At 32.3% G+C, this 18,389-nt stretch overlaps 2 protein-coding genes across 3 annotated transcripts; both read left to right on the forward strand.

Moving 5' to 3' along the window:
• The first annotated feature begins 371 nt into the window (after window positions 1-371).
• On the forward strand, window positions 372-3,122 carry LOC108335924 (probable serine/threonine-protein kinase PIX13). Its single transcript, XM_017572143.2, has 6 exons — window positions 372-883; window positions 1,002-1,351; window positions 1,622-1,757; window positions 1,846-1,982; window positions 2,298-2,412; window positions 2,702-3,122. The coding sequence occupies exons 1-6, from the start codon at window positions 817-819 to the stop codon at window positions 3,046-3,048; spliced, it is 1,152 nt and encodes a 383-aa protein (XP_017427632.1). The 5' UTR covers window positions 372-816; the 3' UTR covers window positions 3,049-3,122.
• Window positions 3,123-3,516: 394 nt separating this feature from the next.
• LOC108335643 (protein PIN-LIKES 3) lies at window positions 3,517-18,036 on the forward strand. 2 transcript variants are annotated; one of them, XM_052868943.1, is made up of 12 exons: window positions 3,517-3,583; window positions 3,733-3,803; window positions 13,760-13,970; window positions 14,060-14,139; window positions 14,225-14,349; window positions 14,960-15,081; window positions 15,179-15,403; window positions 15,887-15,979; window positions 16,206-16,306; window positions 16,665-16,717; window positions 16,825-17,010; window positions 17,820-18,036. In XM_052868943.1, the coding sequence occupies exons 3-12, from the start codon at window positions 13,836-13,838 to the stop codon at window positions 17,942-17,944; spliced, it is 1,245 nt and encodes a 414-aa protein (XP_052724903.1). In that variant the 5' UTR covers window positions 3,517-3,583; window positions 3,733-3,803; window positions 13,760-13,835; the 3' UTR covers window positions 17,945-18,036. The 2 variants fall into 2 exon arrangements, with proteins under 2 accessions (XP_052724903.1, XP_017427195.1); XM_017571706.2 differs by lacking the exons at window positions 3,517-3,583; window positions 3,733-3,803 and adding an exon at window positions 13,519-13,630.
• Window positions 18,037-18,389: the final 353 nt, after the last annotated feature.

Genomic DNA, 18,389 nt, shown 5'->3' on the forward strand with positions numbered 1-18,389 from the left:
CACATCACATTTATCACATACAAATCATTAAAATGACAACATATCAATCATATGTTTTACATAATCAACAATAACATTAATTAATAAACATAACAATTATAATTATAAAAAAACACATAAATATTAAACATCAATTACGAGCCAATAATATTCAAGTCTCAAAATCACTTCATTATTTGATTAGTATAATTTTGCTAATATTAACTTAAGCTAAGCATAAATGTTGTCCTACAACTTTACTAATGTTAGAAAATCCTACACTATTATTTAAAAGAAAATCCTACACTACTTAATCTATACTTCATGATGATCGAAATGAATAAGAATTTAGCTTTACCTTGAAAATTCTTAACTCTTCTTAAACTTTTTTAGCCATGTTTTTTGATTGAACCTTGAATAAGGATTTGCCATGAGTGCCACAGTAGTAAAGCAAGGATATCAACGAGTATAAAGAATAAAGATGAAGCTCCAAAGGAGTTTATCTAGGATACGAGAGTCGACCTTCACATTGACGCCACTAGAGGATGATTTGAGTTATCTACGAGGTTCGAGATTGGTGGGGTCAGGATTTACGCGACTTACCAGATGGCATGGATGTGCTTAAGGGGTATATTGAGGACTATGTCATAAGTCTTCGGGTGTGCGAAGTTTATTTACTCATACTCAGACAAATCTTGATTTTTATGAATGAGAAATTATTGTCTGATCTAAAACCAGTAGGGATGAACAACTTCAATTTAAAGTGCCAGCAATCCAAGACATAGTCTGATTAATCAAGTGACAACCAAAACCAGAGGTTTCTGATTGGCATATAAGATGGGTCTCTGCTTCTCCGGTGTTCCATCACTTCATTCCTCTTCACTCAACCGCCCTCACTATCCAGGCAAGTTATCAAAATTTCTGTGTCCTTTCTAAATTCATCCCAAAACAGGAAACGGTTCGTTCCTTTTTTTCCTCCCATTCGAATTTTCCCATGACGGGTTCGGTTCCTCTGTTTTCAGGTTCATCAGACATTCACGGCAGCAACGTCGAGTTCTCCGGAACCACCACAACCACCACGGTCAGAAAGAGTAGGTTTTCCGTGAGAGAAGGCATAGACAGCGAATGCTCTCCTCTTCCTTTTCCCGGTGGCCAAATTCTGAAATGGCCTGAGTTGAAGGTGTTCAGTTTTGAGGAGCTGAAATCTGCCACAGGGTATTTTAAATCCGACAGATTGGTTGGTGGGTTTGGCAGAGTTTACAAGGGATGGTTGGATGAGAACACCCTCACCCCCGCCAAACCATGCTTTGGAGTTGAAGTTGCCATCAAAATGTTCAACCCGGAAAGTTCTCAAGGGTTTTCAGAGTGGCAGGTTTCATTTACATTTTTTAAACTTTGACTTTAAATTTTTAATGAACTGAAACACTTCCGCCCTTAGATTAAAGTAATCACTATCATGTTATGCATCTTAGCAATTGAGTACAAACTTTTCTTTACAATGTGGTAAAGTTAGATGAACATGTCCTTTTCTATCATGTTGTAATTTTACTTGTGATATTGCATTTAATTTCCGTGTCATTAATCATGCGTCTCGAACAACTTGAGTTGCTATATAAACATTTGTATTGGTTGGAAAATGCAGTCTGAGATAAACGTTTTAGGAAGGCTTTCTCACCCCAACGTGGCCAGGTTATTGGGGTACTGTTGGGACGAAGATCAGTTTCTTCTTGTGTATGAGTTCATGCCAAAGGGAAGCTTCGAGCGTCATCTCTTCGAAAGTATGAACTGATGACAATTAAAACAGATTGAAGGAATCAAGTCTTGACTTTAAGTTTAATTCATATTATTTGTCTTGTTTCTGTGCAGGAAATCATGAACCACTTTCGTGGAACACCCGGCTTAAAATAGTTATCGGTGCAGCTCGGGGATTAGCTTTCTTGCATGCCAACGAAAATAAGGCCATATTCAGAAATTTCAACACCTCAAATGTACTGCTCGACGGGGTGAGTTAGTTTTTATTCGTATGTCGTATTGGAATCCAAAGCAAATACAGTATCAAGTCAGGATGAATGGGCACTTACTAATTTGGACCCCATCATTGGTTTTACTGGGCAAACTCATTTTGAAAAGGTTTAACTCCATCTTTTAACATACAACCTGAAAAATGCAATATCTTCATTCTCATAGTCTCTTTCTTAGGCTTGTCAATACTATAGAGCCGGTGACTAGTTGAAGAATAATATCACATGGTGATATTTTTAAATTGAGTGCTGAATTCCTCATATAACTTTAATAAGCGATTGCTTTGTATAGTACAGAATTACAATGCAAAAATAGCAGACTTTGGGTTGGCTAAAGGGCTTCCTGGGGAACAATCACTTGAAAAAACCCTGGGCATCTATGGTAATGCTGCACCAGAATATATGGCTACAGGTAACTATATCTGGTTTATTTGGTTTGACGAAGTACTATTTGTTTTTATTTCACATATTCATAAGTAAAATGACACATGACTTCTTGATTTCAAAGAAACTTAACAGGGAAAAAAGGCATTGTCTTGTGAAAATAAGTCAAAGACAAGAAAACAGAAAGTTTCCTTAAAACAAACACCTTAATGTTATAGCAGTAAAGCAATGAATGTTTTGTGGAAGATGAAGTTGGGAAGGTAGACTAAAAACAAGGAATAATGAACATGTGTTTGGATTGTATAAATATTTGACAGGGAAGTTGTATACGAAGAGTGATGTGTATGGATTTGGTGTGGTGCTTCTTGAAATACTGACAGGCATGAGAGCATTTGACAGAAGAAGGCCATCAGGGCAGAAGGATCTGGTTGAATGGAGCAAGCCCTGTCTCTCTTCCAAAAAAAAGTTGAAAACAATTATGGATGGTAAGATAGAGGGTCAATATTCACCCAAAGCTGCATTACAAGCAGCAAAACTTGCTCTAAAATGCCTAAAGGTTGATCCTAATCGACGTCCTTCAATGAAAGAAGTTCTTGAGAGATTGGAAGCCATTGAAGATGTCCATGGAAGATACCCAACTTATATTCGTAATTTTTTTTCTTAATTTTTGCTAGATTGGTTTCAAGTTTAAAAGACAAAATGATCTTTATCTATAAAAATCAAATGACCTAAGGATTAGATTCAAACTAGCAAATAGAAAGAATTTTCATAATTGTCATCAATCAATTGAGTTTTACGTGTGAAATAAATTGTCATCAATTGTTTCTAAATTTAATTTACAAGAGTAAGAGAATTTTGGATATTAAAAATTATGATTAAATAATTTTTATTTATTCTTTTAATTTACAGAAGTAAGATAAATTTAGATATCTGTCAAACCCTTAAAATTTATACTGGAAAGGGAAGGCAGATGTCTCAACTAAAAGAGTTTGAGCATTTTATAGAATTTTCCAATACTTCAGCTCATCTCATTTTTTTCTCTGAAGTTGTATCTCTCTAAAACTCAAACCTTTTCTTTTCTCTTCCTTCTCTCTAGAAATTCTTTATCTCCTTTCATCTTTTCTTCAACCAGCCACAGTCTAAGAAATTGTGGGAGTCAAGAGCTTCTTTTCCACCAATCAAAATCAAACTTAGAGTTGGTAAGTTCATAATCTTTTTAGAAATTCTATTTTCGGGCACATGCAAGCCAAGTTTCTGGTTGCATGTGTTCATCCGCTTCTTCTTCTTAATTCTGATAACTTTTCTAGTAATTTGGGTTGGTCTTTCCTCACCAATTGGTGAAATATAGGTGTTCTTGGGATTTTATGGGGAGGAAGCAAAGTCTGGAAAAGAATAATCGTTGTTCGATTCGGTCAAGAGGTAAGGGAAGCTAGTAATTTAATTACGTTTTCTGTATGAGAATTGGTTGTTTGAAGGAATGTATGTTTGATTGAATGATTGTGTTAATGACTTGTATGTATGACCGAAACCTGTGAACTGTTTAGTTTCTGCTGAAATTGTGTTCGGTTTGTGCTTGGTTGAAGAAAGTGAATGAGTGGAATTGAGAAGTTGAAGCTAAAAACGAAATTAGGTAATGAATTGTGTCTGAGCATGTTTAGTTAGACTTGTTAGAGCCTTTAAGTTCTTATGTAGGGTATGAAAAGTGAGAAACCTGACTTTGGGTTCTTGGGTTCTTATTTTTGTGTAAATTGAGGTGAAATCTGTCGTGGAACTCTTTAGTTTGGTGTTTTTGGAGTTTAAGTATATCTGATTAGGTGTGAAGTGATATATGATTCAAGTTTTGAGGATTTGAAGTTAGCCAAAGTGTTTAGAAACGGTCATGTTGGGTGTTGTTCATAATTCTGCAAAAGTTCTGCAGAATTATGCAGAATGCTGAAATGGTTAGTGTTGACCGTTCGGCCTTGTTCTGCTCTCAGTCATAACTAAGTCAGTCTCTTTAGAGACTCCTTAGTTCATGACCGCCCGATTGCTTAAAGAGTGTTTGGTCTTAGGCTGATACTCGGTTTCTTAAAGAGTGCTCGTATGAAGAGTGCTCGATCTTGTACTCCTGTTGTATTTGTGTAGGACCGTTCGGTCGATACACTTCTTGTATGACCGATCGGTAAGATCTTTTGGTGTGTATTAGTATTGTTTCTGTAAAGTTTTAATTTATGGTTATTTTAGGATAACTGTAAGTTAGCTTTATTTCCTGTAACTGTTCTATCTTATTGTAAATGTAAGAACTCTTAAGTATAGTTTACAGCTATACTTTTGGGATGTTACATTAATGGTATCAGAGCAGTTAGTTCCTAAAACGACCTGCGAGTTGTGGGTTTGCCGTGTATTTACTATGGAAAGTTGAGTCCAAATGGTATGTTCTACCATTTTCTCCAAGTTTAGATGGTAAAATTTTAGGTATAATTGGAAGTTTTGAGAACAAAGAATGTCTTGATAGAAGTAATGAGGATGCACACTCATGACTTTTACCGGAGATGATTTTCTTTTCTCAATTCTGATTGAAATTTAGACCCTTCTATTTATGGTATTTGACCGCTCGGTTTCATAATGACCGTTCGGTCTTATATTGACCTTATGACCGAACATTTTATTTGTTACAGTTCGATCATGTATTGTTTGTTTTCGTTATTTACTTGGCTATGCTGATTTGGCTTTTGGCTGTAGTCAGCGTTCGGTTTAGATAGTGTCCTTGTTCCCTTGAGTTAGACTGATAGTTCTTTCTTCCTGTATAATTGGAAGATGACATCTAGGTCTCTTCCTCCCTCACCTACGGTTGTGGATGCGCCTAACTCCATGACATTGATGGAATCAATAATCACGAAAATGCAACAACAAAACATCACATTAGTTTAGCAGAATACAGTGGCTCTTCAACATTTGGAGACCACACGAATTTCAGCAGAGGGTCTCAACAGCAGTATGTGGATTTGATGTTGAAGGACAGGACTACAGTTGGGTCATCTACTTCTTCTGCTATTCATCAGCAAGAGTGGAGCTTAGAGAGTTTCCTACAACATCATCCGACTAAGTTTAGTGGGAAGTGCAGTCCAGATGAGGCCGACCAATGTTTCAAAGACTTTCAATGCTAAGAAGTGTCCGGACGAGAGCAGGTTGAATTATTCAGAGTAGTTGCTGACTGGGGAAGCAAGCCATTGGTGGAGTAGCATGAGGATGTTGTTGGAAAGAAATGGTACACCTATCTCTTAGGAAGTTTTTAAGCAGAAGTTTTACACTGAGTACTTTCTAAATAATGTTCGGTTTGCAGAGTAAGTAGAAATTCAGCATAATCAACAACAGGGGGTTGAAGGACTTAGCGTATCTAGAGGTAATTCTGATTCTAGAAGAACTCCTTATTCTCGGCCTTCTTATTTTCCTTCTGGATCCAAAGGTTCTTCTGCAAAGTCATCCGGTTCTTGTGGTCAATCTGGGCAGCAAAGGCCAATAAGTTGTTATAACTGTGGAAGGCCTCATTTGAAATCAGTTTGTCCGCAATTAAGTCACACTAGAAAAATGACATATGACCACTACCTTTATAAGAAAACTCTTCACTTAGAGTTTGTCATGTGGTTACCATGTCTCATGTGGAACACCCTCCATCAAGCTAGGGTTACAAAACTGATCACCCACAATTAACTTAAGCTGGGCGTAAATATTGTTCTATAACTTAAGCAAGATTGTTAAAAAATCCTATACTACTTAACTTTTAATACAAAGCCTAAAAAGAAATCCTACACCGCTTGACCCTTAATACAAGATCTAAATATTCTTAATCTACTAGAGGTGCTCCATGATGGTCTAAGAGAAAGGGCTTTGTTTTACCTTACATAGATGACTCTAGCTCTTCTTGAATGTGTTTAGGCTATGTTTAGAGGGTATGTCATCAGATTTCCACCTGCGATGATCATATGACTTCTGTTATACGTGAACAAATAATGTTGCAGATGATGGTTTGAATGCACAATAGTGAGGAGCTTGAGATTGCTTTCGAAACACATTTTCTTTTATTTCAAATGTATTTTGATTAAATTTTAATTATTGAATATTTTTAAATGTTTTATTATTGTTTGAAATAATTTTTATTGAGTAAAACAATTATTTATGAAATAAATAATCATCTTAATTTTATTTTATGATGCAAAATAAATACATTTAGAATATGCATGAAAAAGAAAATCTAAGTTTTTAGTAGCATCCCGAAATTATGTTAAATTTTTCGTGTGGGGCTGGTTTTCGGGTAGACATTATTCATGCCCGACTCGACCCATTTGTAGGGAGGTTCAATACATAAATAAATCTCCACACCGGTAAGATATTGTCTGCTTTGGGTCAAGCCCTCACGGATTTGCTTTTGGTACCACTCCAAAAGGCCTCTTACTAATGGAGGTATCTTATGTGTATATAAACCCATGTCCATCTCTTATTTTATCCGATGTGGGACTTTGTTTGTACCCAATATCCTCCCCTCAAACAAAGGACTATGGTTCTCCACCTCCACCTCCTCTACAACAGAACCACTAAGCATCTCTTTGTCGTCTTTCACGATCCATGTTCACAACACTGAGCATCTCTTGCTCTCCACCTCTCATGATTCATCTGGCTATCTACCATTGGCCACCCTACCAAGGCTTCACCAAATCATGGAACGACATACTCGTCTGAGCCCGGTTACCAAACCTGAACCATGGGCTCTGATACCATTTGTAGGGAGTTTCAACACACACATAGATCTCCACACTGATAAGATATTGTCCGCTTTGGGTCAAGCCCTCACGAATTTGCTTTTGGTACTACTTCAAAAGACCTCTTATCAATGGATGTATCTTATGTGTATATAAATTCCCGTCCATCTCTTATTTTATCCGATGTGAGACTTTGTTTGTACCCAACACCATTGTCATCTCTAGTCGAGTAGACTTGGGCTGAAGGCCAAGCCGAGTCATTTCGGATCAAAGTAGAGCTAAGTGGTTCTAAACTGATAGTCAAGCTGAGTTATCTTGGGAAGAGTTCGAGTTAAGTCGGTCAGGATGAGCCTTGAGTCGAGTCGGCCCGAGAATAGGATCAAGTCGAGTCAGCCCAAGAATAAGGTTGAGCCAAGTAAGCCTAGGTCGAGGATACAACCAAGTTAGCCCAGACCAAGGGTTGAGTTGAGGGTTGAGCTGAGTCAACGCAGGTCAAGAGACGAGTAGAGTCGAGTCGGGTCGAAGGTCAAGTCTAGACAGTCTATGTCAAAATCGATTCAAGTCAGCCTTACCGAAGGTCGATCCAAGTTGGCTTATGTTAAGTTGAGTTAGCTCACATTGAAGGTCAAGACGAGTTGACTTGGAATGATAGTTGAAATGAATCGACCATAGTTGAAGGTTGAGATGAGTCAACCCAGACTAAAGGTCATGTTTATTCGGGACAACTTGAATGTTTTTTAATTGACCTAAATCAAATGTTGAGCTAACTCAACACAAGCTCAAAGATAGAATTAAGTTTACCTTAAAATAAAAATTAAAATGCTTTATCCAAAAAAAAAAATTGAAATCTAAAATATTTCAATTACTAATTTTGTTGTGCTCGTCTTGATCTTCTTCTTTCTCTTTCTCCTTATACTTCTATTCTTCTTCTTAATCATCTCCCCGTAATATATAAAAGAATTCTCATTATTAGATTTGATGAAAGATTTGTTGCTCATTTTACCAACATATTTTGTGAGAATTTTTTTTTATAATGAAAATTATAATTTATCCATGAAATTAACCTTAGATATATTACTAATGAAAATATTAGTCAATAATAGAAATTATAATTTATCAACATATCCTACTAACAAATTAATTACCAATATCAATAATTTAAATTCTAAAATTTATAAGTAAAATCTTTTAATAAATATAGGTTTATTGACAAGATTATTTTCCTCCATAAAAATTCATTGATAATTATAAAATTTCTTGTAATAATAATAGTGATAATAAATTTTTTAAAGAAAACTAAGATTATATAAATAAGTTGGGTTGAATTGTTGAAGCTTGAGATAATTTGAATTAAAATAAGCTTATTCTTCCTTCCTTAAAGAGAAAGGTATCTATTGGAAACATGAAACATTTTTCATCAACTTACTTGTCACTTCGACAGTATTAAACTTCCACTTAGTTTTCTCGTTGTGAAATCTTGTGGCAAGGCAGACAAACATTTTTGTTTGAAAAAGGTACACACAAGTTTACTGGCTTTTTGACTGGACCGTTGAGTAATTATATAATTTACAAGCCATAATAAGATAACCAAAGAACTCTGCTTCTTTAAGAGTATTTAAAGCATACAAACATATAAATTGTAGAAGCAAAATGCTACATTTTGTCATAATCCATATTTAAGCATTGTCACAACGTAAACACATTCTTTTTAAAAACTTATTAGTTTGATAAATCAAAATATTTGAACAATTTATTTTGTCCAAACATTTTTTCTTCCTCGTGGATCATAACAACCACAAACTATAGATGTAATAAAAAAAAGTGAGCATCCCTAGACAAATACAATATAATTAAGTTATTTCAATTGTAAAAATATGTTTCCATATAAAACTAAAATTGCGGTACAATTAAATATTATTTTTAAATATTAATCACTCCAATTCATGTTGAAAATAGAATATAAAAGCATACTTGAATTTATCATTGAAAATAATTATGATAATCATATTAGTAATAAATATGTGATCTTCTAAATGTAAAGCACTTTAGATTTTTTTCTTTAATTTTTCTTTTAATAGGGATGAAAATAAAAATATTGGGAGTTATATTTGTAAACAAATGGAAACTATAATCCTTTTATGTAACTTTTGTCTTGTAATATTTCTAATTTTATCCCTCATCAAATTAAAAATATTGCTTATGATATTACATAATAAATTTTTCATGACATCTAGTTATAATTTTATATTAATCATATCACTTATATTTTTTACTAACAAATGCATGATCCAAAATTTTTAGCAATTTTTCATAAGATACACATAATAAAAAATATATTCATAACAAGTAACACAATAGATCAAACAAACAAAATATTTAATTATAATAAATTTTATCAAATTCTAATATCAAATTAAAAGATAAACTTTAAATTTAAATTTAAATCTAACTCATGACTTGAAAATGAAATTTACATATATTTATATAATCCAACTTTATCAAAATTGACGTGAACTTTCAACTAAAAAAAACTTCACTAAAAATGCATTATGTATACTGACAAAAGTCTATCTATAAGTGAATTTGATTGGTTGGTATTAATGAAGTTGTCGGTTTTAACTTGGTGCTGAAGTTTAGAATGTATATATGTTATTGGTTTGTGTGAAAGTGTGGTTTTACATGTTTGTCGGTAATCTGAACTTGGTATAGATACCTTAGTCCAGATGGTAGTAGTGTTGGTTTCTGTTGTGATGACATGGACGTATTCCATTGCTATCTTTAGTCTCTGCTGCACTTTCTTCACGTGGATCTTACTGTCATAAAACGGGATCCTGCGTGACATTAATTTATTTTAAACTCTCGTAAAATATTGTTTGTTATTATTGTATAGCAATTTGATAGTATAATTATTTTTCATTTCCTTTTATGTTTCACTTTTTTATTTTATCAATCTATTTATTTATTTCACTTTTTGTAAATATTTTATTTCGATAAAATAATTAAAACTTATTAAATTTTAATTTTTAATAAAGAATTTGAATTACCATTAAATATAAAAAATACTAAATATAAAATTATCAGTAAATAACACTAGTGCTGAAGAAATAATTCATGTAGGCATCCACAGAAAAGTAGCTACTAAGATCTCAACAAACAGTTTTAATAAGAAAAAAACTACAGATTTAAACAAGCAAATTTTAATTGACATACACTTGCTAAGAAAGTTCTGACAAACGCCAACCGGTAAATAATACTGATTTGCATTTGATAAATAAATAGTTTAATAATATCAATTGAAATTAATTTACATCATAGTTGAATATCAAATCTTGACTTGGTTCTAATGATTTTTGTCAATAAAAAAAGTCCACAAAAATAAAATAATTTTATTTTTATCGGTTAATAAATCTTAACCTATCGCTTTATTTTTATCTCTTAATTTGAAAGTACTCTTCTTTTAATCTTCAAATATAGTTAACATTTAATAATAGATATAAATAGCCACAAAATGCATTTATGATAACATTTATTAACAAATTAAGAATATTTTTTAATTATTTAATAATTTACTTATTTTAAGCTTTGTTTGATATTTTTTTTAATTATTGAATAATAACTGCAACTTTCGGGAAAATGCATATATGCATACCCATGTATAAAAAATGTATAAAACAGTTTTAATATTAATTTTGTTCTCAAATTATTACTTGTATGGTAGGATATCTGAGTCAACCAACTGGCAACCCAAACGACCACTAAGGATAAATAAAGCACACAATAACGAGCTGTTTTATGATCATTTCTGAACGATCGTCCACCCATTAGGTAGAGCGATTGTTCAGGAATATCATATGCTTGTCATCGCCGCTTTTATGTGCTTTATTTATTCTTAGTGGTTGTCTGGATTGCCAGTCGATTGACTCAGATATCTTACCATATATAATTCTAGAGGTGCGATCATACCAACACTAATGCACCGGATCCCATCAGAACTCCACAGTTAAGCGTGCTTCTTGAATAATGCTTAAAGTAATAAAATTATTAAGCAATTCTTACTACCTAAAACAATAACATTATTTTTCAAATTTTTCTAAATTGATGTATTTCAATAAAATTTGTGAGCTAACATAATTTATAATGCTTTTGAATAGTTTTCAATACTTTGATTCAGGGAAATTAAAGACCTAACTGTAATAAACATAAGTTGTTAGAATTAGAGTTTTGTTTGATGAATTGATTGACCAGTAGCTGGTTTTGGTTGTTAATAGAAGAACAACAGATAGCTCGTTTTATTGTTAAAAGATTAGTTTCAATAAATGAATAACTAAAAAATTTTACATTATAAAAAATGCATGTTATTATCTTATTATCTGACAAATAATATTGAATTTCCAAATATTCATAAAGGACTTTTCCCTCATTTCGAAACACCATAACGTGATGAAAACAAAAAATAGTCCAAACAAATTACTATTCATCAATGAATGTGGTCTTCGAATAGGACACCATACCCAACGTTCTTCCAAAAAAATTGCACCCAACCGTTTTTTATCCTGAATATTTATCATTTTTCTGAAGATTTTCTTTAAAAATAAAAATAAAAATAAAATCCAAGTTTAATATTTATATCCTTTTTTGGCGTATAATGCAGGTATATATAATAAGAAAATTTTATTCATATAATTTTGTGACAGATAGAAAATAAACTTTAATAAGCTTATATTAAAATTAGTACTAAAATTAAATTAAATTTTCAAAAATTATTAGGTATTATATATGTGATGTGAATTGTGATACACTAGGGGTAGGAGTGACAAAAAAAATTGAGTCCGATAACATGGATAAAAAGAATCTCTTCAACTCGACAATCTCTTCAACTTGACAATCTGACAGGCCAAGTCGGTAGTCTGATAGACCAGTCTCGCTGACATCATTAAAAAGAAACCTAAATATAAATGTTTTTATCCACAATAACCCGACCAGCTTAACTGTTTGTAAAAAAAAACTAAATTGTATGAACATTTTTTATATATTATGAGAAATTCAAATACAAAGATATTATATATGAATAAATAATAAATTATTCAAATATAGTTTAATAATCTGACATCAGGTTAGATTGTAAAATTTAATCTGTTCTTAAAATAGTAGGTTCGTTTTACCTGGCTAAAGTCGAGATGAGTTTAAAAAGATCGGAACGACCTGTTTTACTATTCCTAAATACAGCTCACATTTTTCACATGCAGCATTGCGTCATCTATATTTTTTTCAGCAAACTTGAAGCTAAGTACCATTTCACGTGAAATGGTATCGAAGAAATAAGAGTTTTATAAAGAAGAAGAAAATCTATTCATTGCGTCAGATGGATTGTGGTTCACCTTCATCCAATATCATACCCTCATCACCAAATTTGGCATTACGTCTATTTTATTTAAATACTTTCTCCTTATATTATTATTTTATTTTAAAACTAAAGAAAACAATTTTTCACGTCCTCGGATGAAACACAATCAAGCATTTGGGAAAGTCAAGCCCGCAATTCATGGGGCAGTGACTTTGGGTAATATACCATAATCTAAGGGCGTTCGTTTTTATAATTTGAATCTTTATTTTGAAATAATTGCCTAAAAATAATCATGTTTCTAAATTATTTAATTTTATTATTAGCAAATTTTAGTAAGACCACAAAAATTATATATAAAACTCATTGATTAAAATACTTCATTTAACCCATGGTCTAACCAGTTGATAATATAAAAGTTCTGACCATAATTTATATATCAAATTTTTATAAATATTCTGTTTTCCTTAATGGTAAAAAACGAGGCCTTAAAAGTTAAACCAAATTGATAAAGTGCAAAGAACTACTTTTGTACTTGAGAAAAAAAGGTACGGCTCTTTTGATGGTGTTGGCTTTTCTTTTTAAACATGTTAATGTTGTCATTACCACAACCATGCTTGATTGATTGCACCACCAAATATCTCAAAGAAAAATAAAATATTTTCTCACGTGTTTTTTAAGTACCTATTTCTTCTGTTTCTGTTTATAATATTAAATAATGGAACGTATATTATACGGTTGTTAATTGAATACGTGGTGGTTTCTTAATCGCCATCGTTTGACCCATTTAATACAATCATTATCATTTCGTTCTAGGATCTATCACTATATATTTAAATATGATTAGGAACATATAATAAACTAAGTTTCACTGTAATTACTAATTGTATTTTATTCCACTTCAAGTTGATTCAGATCAATGTCAAAGAAAAGGGTGATTCAAAGCAGTAGCTAGCACCTTTTTCGGCGACTTCTAAACATCTTAATTAGAAATTAATGTAATGCTGACCCATAACAATATAATAATATCACGTTTAATTTTTTTGTTGGTTCACGTTAAGTGATCAAATCGAATTCTTTAATGATGTCAGTGTGGTGTGACTAACAAGAGTAGTAGAGTTGCTCCTCCAATTCCACCACGTTCGTGAACGCGTTCGGTCATTTTCAAGGTCTTCATGTCCTACGAGGATGGGACAGAATTATTTTTTTTATTCAATGCCCTTTTTCTTGTGACTTTTGTTATTGCTATTATTATGAATTTTGAGACTGACCATTGCTCGGGTTTTGTATTTTTCCAGATACATATTTTTGTTACACGGAAACGTATTTTCTTTTATTTACGGATTGGCGAAGGTTGTCTGAGGAATCGGAATAATGGGGTTTCTTCAGCTACTTTCGGTAGCTTCTTTCCCGGTTATCAAAGTGTTACTGGTTACTGGAGTTGGCTTGTTTCTTGCACTGGATAACGTATCATTATTGGGAGAAGATGCAAGGAAGAAAGTGAATCAGGTTACAAATATAAGTATCGTTTTTGTTTTGTTTTGTTTTGACTTTCTCGCTTTTGTAGATTATTGAAAATGGTTCTGCTTCTGTGACAGCTTGTGTTTTATGTGTTTAATCCTGCACTGGTGGCTATCAATCTGGCCAGAACGATTACCTTGGAGAGTGTTGTTCAGTTGTGAGTATTGATTTGTAATGCTATGTGTGGAGAAGCTTGCATCCTGTAACTAATGTTTTTGTGACTTTTTGTTACTGTGGTTTAGGTGGTTCATGCCGTTCAATATTCTTTTCACATTCGTAGCAGGCTCGGCCTTAGGATGGATTTTGATTAAGATTACAAGGCCTCCCCAACACCTGGAAGGTCTCATCCTGGGTTGCTGTTCTGCTGGTATGCACTTTTCTCAAGTAAATGAATGCAGCAAACCACACACGTAATCTTACTTCTGCATAACTTTGTTCAGACAGACTTTGAGTTCTGCAAGATCTAAGTGGGAGCTGCAAGATCTTTTTTAATAAATTGAAAAATGTTAACATGTGCTGTGGGACCCTTTTGTCTTTCTCTCCTTCTTACACCATCCTGCAAATGCAGAGGATCCACCTTCATTCTCAAGTCATGAAGATGAAAGCTCTGCTTGTCACCTGCAGATTTCCATTGATTCGGAATTTTTGTCCTATGTCTTAACTCTTCTTGGCTTTCTCTTTACTTTTCTGCAGATTTTAAATTATGAAAAAGAATAAAAGGAATTGTCATCCTATGAAACGAGGTTAATATGAGGTTTATGCCACCCTAAATTCTGACTGAAGAGAGTCATGTGCTTATTGTACCCAATAAAGTTCTACTTAAACTAAGAAATATCTTTCACCAGTGGTGTCCTGATGCCTGCATTACGTTTGCAATGTATTGTTTATAATTTTAATAATATGTGTTAAACCTGCGCAGCATCATCTGCCTTATGCATCTTATGGTTGAGCTCATTTTTTAGAGTAAATATGAACAGGAAATTTGGGGAACTTGCCTATTATCATTATTCCTGCTATGTGTAAAGAGAGTGGGAGTCCTTTTGGAGACTCTGATGTTTGCTATCAGTATGGGATGGCTTATGCTTCACTTTCCATGGCGGTATGCAATATGTTAATTTTAAATTGTCAATTGTTGATATAGTTAGCACTTATCCAAGAAAGTTATTAACTTATTGGAGTTCATTTGGAAACCTCAGATTGGAGCAGTTTATATATGGTCATATGTTTACAACATAATGAGGATTTCCGTAAATAGAATCCAAAAAGAAGACGCTTCAAGTAATGACATCGGCATATTGAAGGCTTCAGGGGATGCATCAGAGTCACATTCACATCATTTTTCACAAACACTTAATCCTACAAAAGATGCTATAGATGATGCATATGCCTTACTGCTTCCTGAAACAGAATCAGAGGAGAAAGTGAGGCTTGCTACAAAATCCCCTTTTCAAAAGATAGCTATTTAGTGATTAAAATTTCTGGATAGTTTCCCTTCACAATATTGGTTCAACTGCATTTTAAAGAGTTAAGAACACATGAGTAACTCACATGTTAAATACTCTTGAGAATATTAGCACTAAAATCCTCTCTAATGCAGTATTTCCATTAGGATAATTTTATGCAAGTCCTAGCAAAGAATCCAGGCAAATTGTTCAAAACAAAATGTCTTGATAGTTAGCATTCTTCAAATTGAAGCATGGCAACAGAATTAACCCTTCAAGTATCTCTACTCTAGTAACATAACTGTATGTAACTTAGGCCGAATTGAATGCATAATATATAATATGAATTCAATTTATTTACTTTCACAGATCTCATGATTGATCTTCTTCTGATACAAAAGTCTGCTACCAATCCATGATGCATATACATATACAACACTGATTCTTAGGTGTTTTTTGCAGTTTTCAATCTCAAGTAAAGTTAAGAACTCCGTGAGGGTGATTTCAAGCAACTTAAATTTGCAAGCTGTGTTTGCGCCATCAACCATTGGAACTGTATGATTCAGGGTTCATTTCCTTGGAAACAACCTGCTATCATTTATAATATTTACTGCATATACGCATTAAGATATATTTTAATAATGTGAGATCTATGGAGGCATGAATTGGTTTGATACGTTTGGACATTTTACTTTGCTAAAATTGAAGAGATAATGGATCTAGACAACGGTAGTTTTATACTATTTGGTAAATCTTTTGTGTTGTTTTTGTATTGTTACAGATTATTGGATTTGCGATTGGTATAATCTCCCCATTACGTCATTTACTTATAGGTAGGGATGCTCTGCTTAATGTGGTAGAAGAATCCACTTCCATGTTGGGGTACACATCTCACAACTTTACTTCTTCACATTTTCAGTTGGAAAAGATAAAGAATTAACCAAAAACTTTGTGATCTTCATTTACCTACAAACTTGTTATTGTTATAAATAATAGCTAACCACTTTTTATTATATCTCAAGTTGTATATAATTCTTTATCAATTTTATGCTTTCTTAATATACCTCATTTTATTATAAATATTCTTTTAAAATCTAATAATATTTTTTATTTTAATAATTATAATAAAAGTTTGTAAAGTTTTGCCTGTGTAAGGTGTTATAATTAGTGTCATGGGGTATTGGTGTTGTTTTTTGGGTCTTGAATTAAACCCACTCAACTAACTTTCGTTTCTCTGTAGTGAGGCAGCCATCCCTACCCTGACTCTTATAATGGGTGCAAACCTACTTAAAGGTGAGACTTTATGATTTGTTTAACTGAAGTTTTTAATGTGAACAAGTTTTTTCATTTTCTTTCTCTGAAGAAATGCTTAAAGAAAATAATTTTTGCAAATGGGACAGGTTTGAAAGGATCAAGCGCTCCATTGTGGACAGTTGTGGGAATTGTAGCAGTAAAATATATTTTCCTGCCAATTTTGGGTGTGGCAGTGGTGAAAGCAGCTATACGTTTGAGTTTGGTGCCATCAGATCCTTTATATCAATTTGTGCTTCTGCTTCAACATGCACTTCCCCCAGCCATGAACTTAGGTATATTTCCCATAGCTTCCCTACAAAAGAAAGTGACCTTTTATACAATGATAAATGTTATGCTGACAACAAAAATGTGTTGGTAGAGTTTCAGAATTTCTAATTGATTTGCCTAGTATCTCAAGATCATGTCATTTTCTTTATAGAGTTTTTCTTTTAGTTTTATGGTGTCAAAACATGATGGATAATGTTAGAGATTTTATATAACCTAGAAATAACCATTTACAATATAATATATAAATGGCTTCATCTTTACCTTAAAAACCCAGTTTTGTAGTTCTTAAGTCTATTCTATCATTATATATATTATATATATCAAAGACCCTATCTTTTCATTTCACAGGGAAATGTACAAGTTTTGTTTTATGTGAAGTGTTATTACATTATAAATAAATTAGTTAGATATGATTTTATTTTATGAATTTAATCATGAAATTCAAATTCATTTTTGTCTATATTTTAATATATTTTAGTAATGTAATTTTAAAAATGAATGAATGTGATTTTTTAATTTAATTATATTAAGTGTTAAATATATTTTATCGTTTATATTGAAATATTAAACATGTAAACAGCTCAATTGGTAAGATAAAATGTATTTGACACATTACAAATATTTAACATAAATAAATTTAAAAAACAAATTTATTTATTTATTTTTAAAATTTGAAATTAAAATATATTAAAGTTTTTTTATAAAAATGAATTTCAATTTTGTATTAAAAATTTAGAAACTAAAAATATATTTGTCTTGAATAAATTAGTTTTAGTACTGGTGATAAATTTGTGTGGCTACTGCAATTTGTCAGGGACAATAGTTCAGTTGTTTGGAGCTGGAGAAAGTGAGTGTTCTGTTATCCTGCTATGGACATATGCTTTGGCGTCAATTGCTGTTACTCTTTGGTCAACTTTCTTCATGTGGCTAGTGTCTTGATTATGTATACTAATATTATTGTTGATATCATATTTATTTATTTTTTATTTCAATAAACTCACTATTGAATATAGTGAAATATTTATTTTTTATTTTAATAAACTCACTACTAATACAGTGAAAATATATAAATTAATCTCATTTGTGTTAAATATACAAATAAAAAATAATAACAAACTAACTAAAGATAAAAGATAAATCTTGTGATAATTTTTTGAACAACAAATCTGGAAGTTGCTCTTACAAATTATTTGAGGAATGTATTGTTGACATTCAGTAGATAAAGATGTTATTATTGAAATGCCAACACTCTTATAAATAAACTAATAAAAATTCTCTTTCCACGGGAGGAAAGACATATATGGATAGGTCAAACGCAATGGTGACAAAAGGGAGGTCAGAATAGACTATAGTAGAAGAAGTCATGGATGAATAGGAGAGAGAA

Source organism: Vigna angularis, chromosome 1, assembly GCF_016808095.1.
Source record: "Vigna angularis cultivar LongXiaoDou No.4 chromosome 1, ASM1680809v1, whole genome shotgun sequence".
Classification (NCBI taxonomy): Eukaryota; Viridiplantae; Streptophyta; class Magnoliopsida; order Fabales; family Fabaceae; genus Vigna; species Vigna angularis.

What these genes read in the sequence shown, in the direction of transcription:
- LOC108335924 (XM_017572143.2), top strand. Translation starts at nt 817, where the DNA reads ATGGGTCTCTGCTTCTCCGGTGTTCCATCACTTCATTCCTCTTCACTC. An exon ending in CAAATGTACTGCTCGACGGG is followed by an intron (nt 1,983 to 2,297) that starts GTGAGTTAGTTT and finishes TGTATAGTACAG; the next exon opens with AATTACAATGCAAAAATAGC. An exon ending in ACCAGAATATATGGCTACAG is followed by an intron (nt 2,413 to 2,701) that starts GTAACTATATCT and finishes AATATTTGACAG; the next exon opens with GGAAGTTGTATACGAAGAGT.
- LOC108335643 (XM_052868943.1), top strand. Translation starts at nt 13,836, where the DNA reads ATGGGGTTTCTTCAGCTACTTTCGGTAGCTTCTTTCCCGGTTATCAAA. An exon ending in ATGCTTCACTTTCCATGGCG is followed by an intron (nt 15,082 to 15,178) that starts GTATGCAATATG and finishes TGGAAACCTCAG; the next exon opens with ATTGGAGCAGTTTATATATG. An exon ending in TCCCCCAGCCATGAACTTAG is followed by an intron (nt 17,011 to 17,819) that starts GTATATTTCCCA and finishes GCAATTTGTCAG; the next exon opens with GGACAATAGTTCAGTTGTTT.